Source organism: Lepidothrix coronata, unplaced genomic scaffold (genome assembly GCF_001604755.1).
Source record: "Lepidothrix coronata isolate B3197 unplaced genomic scaffold, Lepidothrix_coronata-1.0 Scaffold7, whole genome shotgun sequence".
NCBI lineage: Eukaryota > Metazoa > Chordata > Aves > Passeriformes > Pipridae > Lepidothrix > Lepidothrix coronata.
In genome coordinates this window covers 11,749,185-11,757,208 of record NW_016690187.1, presented here as the reverse complement: position 1 = coordinate 11,757,208, position 8,024 = coordinate 11,749,185, and the positions used below count along the sequence as shown (strand labels likewise).

At 32.4% G+C, this 8,024-nt stretch overlaps 1 protein-coding gene across 1 annotated transcript in view; it reads right to left on the bottom strand.

Annotated features, from left to right (window-relative positions):
• Positions 1-4,722: 4,722 nt before the first annotated feature.
• The window catches only part of LOC108506865 (sodium channel protein type 1 subunit alpha), a 68,384-nt gene continuing 65,082 nt past the window's right edge, over positions 4,723-8,024 (bottom strand). Inside the window, exons 21-22 of the mRNA XM_017834285.1 lie at positions 7,332-7,505; positions 4,723-4,869 (exon numbers count right to left, since the gene is read on the bottom strand). Coding sequence (XP_017689774.1) covers positions 4,723-4,869; positions 7,332-7,505 — 321 coding nt within the window. The remainder of the gene's footprint in view (positions 4,870-7,331; positions 7,506-8,024) is intronic.

Here is an 8,024-nt window from a genome sequence, read left to right as displayed (position 1 = left end):
AACACCCCAACTTTTTGCCCTTCCTGTTGCATTAATGAAATGTTATTGACCTTTACATGCCCTGTAACATTCCCAATTAAAATGCAAACTATATTATGTATCCCATTCAAATTTCATTAAATTTTGATTCTAAAAGTAAGGATTTTCTTTAAGATACAACAAACACAAATCTGGAAAAAAAATCATATCAGTTTCAATTATATACTATACTTCAATAGTCCTCTTCTAACTGTAGAATTATAATAAAAAAAATACTAGGATATTTCCTGCATGATTTATGAACATCTATACATAGAGTCTTCTGACACCAAAGTTTGTAAAGTTTTGTCTTTCAGGAGACATAACACGTCTCATAGACTCCTTAAAACTCAAAGGTAATGAATAGGATCACAGTCCTCAAAAAATCCTTGAAAGTTCAAAATCTTTAGATCAACAAAATATATTCCTCTCTTTTTAAGAGAAACTTGCAGAAAATAGCAAATACACTTTCTTGAGAGGGAATACATAATCCTTAACTGTGAGACAGGATGATAAATTTACACTGAACGCAGTTTATGCTGATATATCATTTACACTGAAGCTATAAAAACTCCTGCACTAATGATACCCTCTTCAGCTGGTGCTTGCAAGGGCTGTAGTTCTAAGAAGTGGATTTTTCTAATTATTATAATGAATGTAGAATTTTTACATCACCAACATGTCTCCTGCAGGACGTTTCTAAACCCTAAGGAAGATAATACTGTTACTGGCATTTTATCAAGATTACAGAAACTAGTTTCCAACACAGGGCAAAGGGTACTAACTTCAGATTCCAAGAAAGGATTATATATGTTGTTTCACGTTGTCTGTATACACTTGGAGTGATTTACTTAATGTAACATATAGGGGTTTTAAAATTATGCAAAAATGTATACTGCAATTATATAAATATCTGTAGTTGTGACTATTCAGATCACAGTGTTTTGGTGTGGGCTTAATGTATTAACAGTAATGTGCAAAACTTTCTACAGGATATTTTTTAATATATATAGCTATAAATTGAGTAACAGAGTAAAGCATGGATCTTTCCAAAACAATATAAAAGCCAAATTCAAATTTTTAAAGAAAGCCAATTTTTATCTCAGTTAAAAAAGCAACTAAATATATTAAAATAGCTTAGGTACCTTCTCCTGCAAAAAGAACTCCAGAAACTCTAAATAACAATACTTATTTGCTCAAAAGTTTTCATGTTGTTTCTGTAACATAAAAAATTTCAAAGCATTATTTCCAAAGATTTAAAGTGATTTAGAAGGAGTGTAGGGTGAATATTGTATTATTTTGCTGGTATTGGGATTCTCAAATATGATTGTCTCTCCTTCTAGCCCTAAAATATACAATGTGATTTAGTCAGACTGTACTCATTAAGGGTAGAAAAGGGGAAATACTGTACCCATAATACAGATAAGGGGAGGAACCAGGGGTCCACCCCATCCAAGCTGAAAGGTTATCCTATATGAAATAGAAATATATAGCCTGTTATTAGTTGTGAATCTGTAATGACAGACACTTGATGATATGTTTTATAACTCAACTATATGAGAAATGTTTCTTTTCTACTAATGAAAGTTTGAGTACTCTTGAAAATGACTCGTTATAACTTTCCTTGTAAGGAAATCTAAGGAATAGCCATTGAATTTTACAGGATATTTAAGACATCAAATACTCTAATTTAGTTTTACAAGTTATGAAATTGGACTGGAAATTTGAAATACAGTAAATGTTTAAAGCCATCAGCCAGAAATATGCATAAGGCATGCAAAACTGAAAGTGCAAGTGGATTTCAGATTGTTTGCTGCCTTCTACTATTTCTCTAATAAATAAATCAAGCACGGCATGACATGCTTTATTTTGTGAAATTAGACATAAATGCATGCTTTATTGTCACTTAATTCTCTAACTCAGCAAAGCAATGTATACTCAGTATTCTACATTTACAGGTAGCATACCAAATCAGGACTAGCGCAAAAGCATTATATTGCAAGTACTAGGAAGCTAAACAAAAAGCGATGGGTATATTCAAATCTCAGTTTGCAGCTACTTCTGCTTAATACATACACTAATTGAGATGAGAATATAAACCCTATGACAGAAATTTAAATTAAATTAAAGCAATTCTTTACTTTGCCTTCCAGCATCTGGATGGAGTTCGTTTTGAGATTCACTATAGAAAGTATTACAATATTTTAGACTTCAGTATACTAGAGATATACTAAATGACTTTAATATGGCAAAATTCACTTCTGTGCTAAAGGCAAGCACAGGCTATGGATTACTTGTACCCTTTTTTGGTGCAAGAGATTCATATATTCACTTTGGAAAGAGAATTTTCCCATTTATGAAGCATAATTATAAAACTAAGTTTAAGCATAATTATAAAATTTATAAAATTATAAATAGTCAGTATTTACTGACTGTGTAAAATGCTGTGTTCTTCCAATTCCCTAGAAGGGTAAACTTATATAAGAAAAACATTGATTGATTTAAAGTAGTTGAGAACTTGGTAGATTGTTTTACAAAATAATGCAGATCTTTTTATATACACGGACTTATGTGAAATACTTAAGATATTTTATATTTTCAAGGCAAAATTTGCACAGTTCTGAACATGGAGTAAACATTAAAATTTAAATACATGCTGAATAAAAAGTCAGCTTGTTTTATCACAGTTCAGCATAGGTATGAGCAATATAAGAAAGCAAAGAGGGATGATTTATTTTTACTTTCTGCAGGCAGAAAAAAATCTTTTTATGAATTCTTATGCAATGAACTCAGTTTCTGAGAAGACTGCAATCTGATTATAGTCCAACCATGAGCTGGTCAATTATTTATTATTTGAATCTTTTTACTGTTCGTGAGTCATTCATAAGGTATGCCAACAACTGTCAGTGAGTTGTTATGAATACTTCTCAAGTACTTTGGAAAAAAACATTTTCAGAAGTTCATGTAACTAATAGTAAATATAAGGCCTATATAATTGGCCAGTCAAATTTGCTAAGTGACTGGAATCAGGCACTTCATTGACTGTCATTAATATTGGAGGACAGAGCTGAAACCTTTTTGCTTTTCCAAGCTTGTCTGTGATTCCTGCACAGTAAATTGCTCATGAATTATTCATGTTCTGTAGCTGAAATTCTATCATATGATTGGGCTTCTGGCATAATTTCATAGTTATTCAGCGAGACATAAGAGAAAGCAGTAAATAGATTTCTAATAACAGATACTTTTCTTTGAGCATGAATATCCTAAATTTTTAAGAGGAAACTTTACTAAGGCAATCACGTAAGAATACAGAAAAACTGAATAAAACATTTGGCAATCAATTTTGATATTTTCTTTCTAGAAATGATCTTTTTTTCCAATATAATTTTTAGAGCTGCTTTTTTTTTTTCTTCCTATGTAATGTCTATACTGGTCTCCCAGTCCTCCTGCAGCTGACCAGAACATTATTAAAAAAGTAAACCTGACAGCAGTTTCATGACATTTCTCTGCACAAAACCACATACATTTTTCTGAATGTTCATGAACAGTATGTACAAAGAGAGACAAAGAGAAAATGGCTAAGTCAAATAGTGGTAAATTCTGTAACACTTGACCAGCTCTTACCCTGCTGAATTCATGAGTTTCAAATAAGGAGAAAACTGTTAGAAGTCAATTTGCTGTATGAAGTTGAAATTTATTAATCTAGTAATCATTGGTTAGTGATATATTTTCTGCTGCATTCTGAAGTAGAGATAGGTAGTCTACTGAATACAATTCAAGGAAAAGAATTTGAAGTTTCAATCATTAAGCTTAGCTTTCTTTCTGAAGACAGTATATTCCAACCTATTCCACTGGTTTATAATTGACTAGAAATTCATTATTGCATTGTTTCCTCTTATGTTTCCAAGAAGCAGGAAAAAGCATTTTCTTAAAACATATTTCATTGACATGCATATAGAGTTAGTTTGTATTCAGTGGCTTTAAGGAACAGAAGGTGTAAACAAATGAAAAAATAAGTTAAAATGCCTTCTTAAGTGAGATGAATAGTAAGCAGGGCCTCTAAATTACTCAGAGTAGTAAGAAATGACCTTATATACATTGTATTGAATATTGAATAGAGATTAGTTGAAATAGAAAAAAAAAAAGCATTTACCTTACAAAGAGAATAATTTCATAGAGCAATCAAATAACTTGATTTCTTTTTTTAAGTCAGCCAAACTCAGAAATAGATTTAAACCACTAGTGGGTATGAATATATCTGTAATACCATCTAGTAAAATTCAGTGGGGTTAGACTAAAGGGGATTTATCAAATATAAAGAAAAATTTAAAAAATTCAAATTTTAACAGACAATATCTTCAATGGATGCTAAATTAGATTCTTGTATCAATATTGTAATATGTTTATCAGTAAAAAATTAATATAGTTTTATTACTTTTTTTCATTATTAAGAGTCTGTTAAGTGAGTTCATAGTCGGTAATTTCAAAGACTTACATGAAAAACTCCTGAGATTGGCTAGAAAGTAAAGTAACCTTAATGAATGTAACTTCTATGTGACACTGCATATGGATTTAGGTGAATTGATGAAGCTTTTTGCTTATCTGTTAGTAAAAGATATGCGATAAAAAGATAGTGCAGCCTTTCTGCATGGACTTTTCATTCCTGATTCTGCATGCATGTACTCCTTCTATGCATGCATAGTTTCAGATTCTTTCATGTTGTCTTACCCTCATGCCTTCAAATCGTGACAAAGCTCTTAGAGGTCTCAAAGCTCTTAGTGTCCTAAGGGACTTAATGGCACCAAGTTCAGAGTAACCCAATGCATTTGCTGTTAAGCTAACCAAAGAGACCTATATGAAAACAGGAAAGTAAAAATTATTATATTGTACATACTACTTTACGTACCATAGATGTGAGATATACACTTCTTTAGAAGATTCTAACTTTGGACCATTTTCTTCAGGAATAAGGAGTCTTTCAAATGAAAAAAAAAAGAAGAAAAAAGTAATATGAAAGAAGAAGAGGTAAATAAAAAAAATATCATAAGATAACTAATATCTGGAAACATTAATACTTCTGAATTTCATATTTTGCTAGTGATTTGTGGGCATTTAAAACAACAAAAAGCAAATTAAAATAATCTCTCCTTTTTACTAATTTATGTATTGCTCTTCCTTTTTCTTTTTTTTACAGTTCTGTTGGGATCAATAATTATGGTTGATAATGTCCATTTGGTTGCCCACAACTGAAAGGAAAGTGATTGAAGATTGAGTTGAACTAACAGATGGATCACAGAGCAATATTGCTCCTCTGGAAATTGGTAGAAAGGATTAATTTTTCTATAATCAGTTACACTGATTAATCCTTTTGCCTTACTGCTGAATTTATGTGCTTTACAAGCTTAACATTGACCTGGATTATGTTGTTTCTAAGACCTTATAAGAACAGTTCCATAGGTGGCAGAATTCGACAAGCCTTTAAATATTCCATGTCCCTACGTTACCTCAGTGCAAAATACCACATTGTCCACATTTGCTATGGCTCCTGTCCAAAATATTACCTTCTGTTTGTTTCCCATTTCCCCTAAATGTTCCTGCATTATGCTGTTCTAATTCCTTAACTATTTATTGGGCCAAAAATAGCATAATATTCTCATGTACTCTTTCGTTATAAGAAAAAATATATCACGTAAAGAGAACTCTACGACAGTGCTTTTTATGAACCATATTTAAAACCAAGCATTATATGTGAAATCTTTAGCTTTTCTGTACTTGTCAATCCTGAGCTCTAGCAACCCACAAATCTAGGTTCTGACAAAATCTGAATTTCTTTCTCCAGCATATTCCTCGTACTACTAAAACCTTTCAAGCTGCTGTGATCTGAAGCAAAATTAAAGAAAATATCTTTGTAAAAGATGTGTAAATCCAAGATTTGATCACGAGTTTATTGAGACACTTGAATACATACTATACCTTCACAATATGTATTCAAATTTTCACATCACAAGATGGCCGTTTGCAATATGATGATTTAAATAAGGTCAAATATTAGAGAAAATTAGTTTAGAAAAGGAACAGCTGCTTCTGCTTGCATGCTTCTTCAAGCTTTTTTGTTGTAGGTGCCATTTTGAGAAGAATTTCAATACTAGAGAACCCAAGAGTGGGTCTTTCTTTGTATGAACATAGCTACCTGTAGCTCTATATGTGGGGCTGAATCCTAGATATACTTAAACCATAATGTACACATATCAAAAAGGTTGTAGGCACCCATCACAAAACAAAGCTGAAGAAAACTAATTGCTCTGATTAGCCCATGTATGCTGGGAACACAATCAGAAACTTTAGGCAATTCTTTGGCATAATAAATGCTTATAAAGTTCCCTTTTTACCTATTCAGTGTCTGTTTCTAATTCATTTAAACCAGGACAAAAATAATCTTAATTTTAAAACTAAGCTTGTTCAATATTTGGGTTTTGTGTATGTTTTGCCAGAAATTACTGTCTTAAAAATATAGTGACTGGCTGTGGTTTTGTAACTATGTAAAACATAGTACTTGCATTCCTTAGCATTGGAGGTTTTCTCAAAAGGGTATACTTAGGATAGTATTAAATTCTCCATAACTGTATCAACGCATTAAGAAAAGTTCTCTCCCATTTCATGGCACAGCACAGTAGAGTTAGAACTATCAGACAACCCTTGCAGCAAAGATTATTGAGCCTAATTTGAAGCATGGCTGTGAAAACTGCAAGTTCAGTAATATTTACTGGACTTTAATACTAAGTAAGCCACACTACCAGTGCTAGAGATATATCTTGCTTTCCTTGTAAAACCATAATTTATCCATATGCTGAAATTTGCAGACGTGATGTTTGTTATCTTGCCAGAGGAGTTTTGATTCGGATGTGTGTAGGATATCTGGTGGACCAGACATCCATCTAAATGCTGCATTCAACTTAGACTACAGCAGGAGGGATGGTGGGTCTGAAGGTAGAATGAGCAGACCAGGCCAGAATGGAGTTCAGCATGGCCTCTTTCAACAGCAGTGCTGGGATAAACCCTTTAACTGCTTGTGGGGCTACCAAGTGAGGTCCTTCTGTTAGCAGGAGAACTTCCAGTCTTTCCTAACTCTGTGGTATAGCAAGGCAGTGCTGCAAGTATAAAGTGAAAGACAGAAGTATGGCTTTTCTAGCTACCTTACTTTTTAAAGTGAATATCTATTAGTTGGCACTAATAGATATTATGGTTGCAAAGAGAGTAAATTTAAAAATAATCAGATAAATATAAAAGTATCGCCTAGGAAATACACTACATACATCAACAATCAGGAAGTCCAGCCAGCACCAGGCATTAGTAAAGTATGTTTGGTAGCCATAGGCCACCCACTTCAGCAGCATTTCCAGTATGAAGATGTAAGTGAAGACCTTGTCAGCATATTCCAGCATGGTCTTGATAGTTTTACGTTGTTCAATATATATGTCTTCAAAAGCCTGTGAGTATAAACATTCAAAGATATATTATTTTTTGTTACTGGTTGCAACAAAGTAAACCAAAAAAAGGCAATAAAAAAAGGAAACAATCTTCAAGAAAAGGCATGGATTTGTCACTTCTACCCAATGCTTCTTTTTCTGCTAATCTCAGTATATACCTGTTTCCTCCTATGAAACTATATTTCCAGCTCACAGGAGGAAGAAGCAGATATTACACAGCAACCACTCCACTGGGCAGGGATTTTTATTTATTTATTTATTTATTTATTTATTTATTTATTGCTGATTGTGAATTATTCTTCTCAGACCATTTTCTGTACTGAAAAATAGCATTGATTCCGCAAAGTGTTGTGCCTGAACTGAATTCTACTCAGGTCATTTGGTTTGTATGTAGGTAGATCCAATTTCAAAATCCAGGGCCATAGTTATTAAAATTTTCAGGAAAATGACAAGTCAATTGACCTTTTGTTTTTATGTCCTGTTGCTGTTTGAAAATTTTAAGTTATAAATCACACAATA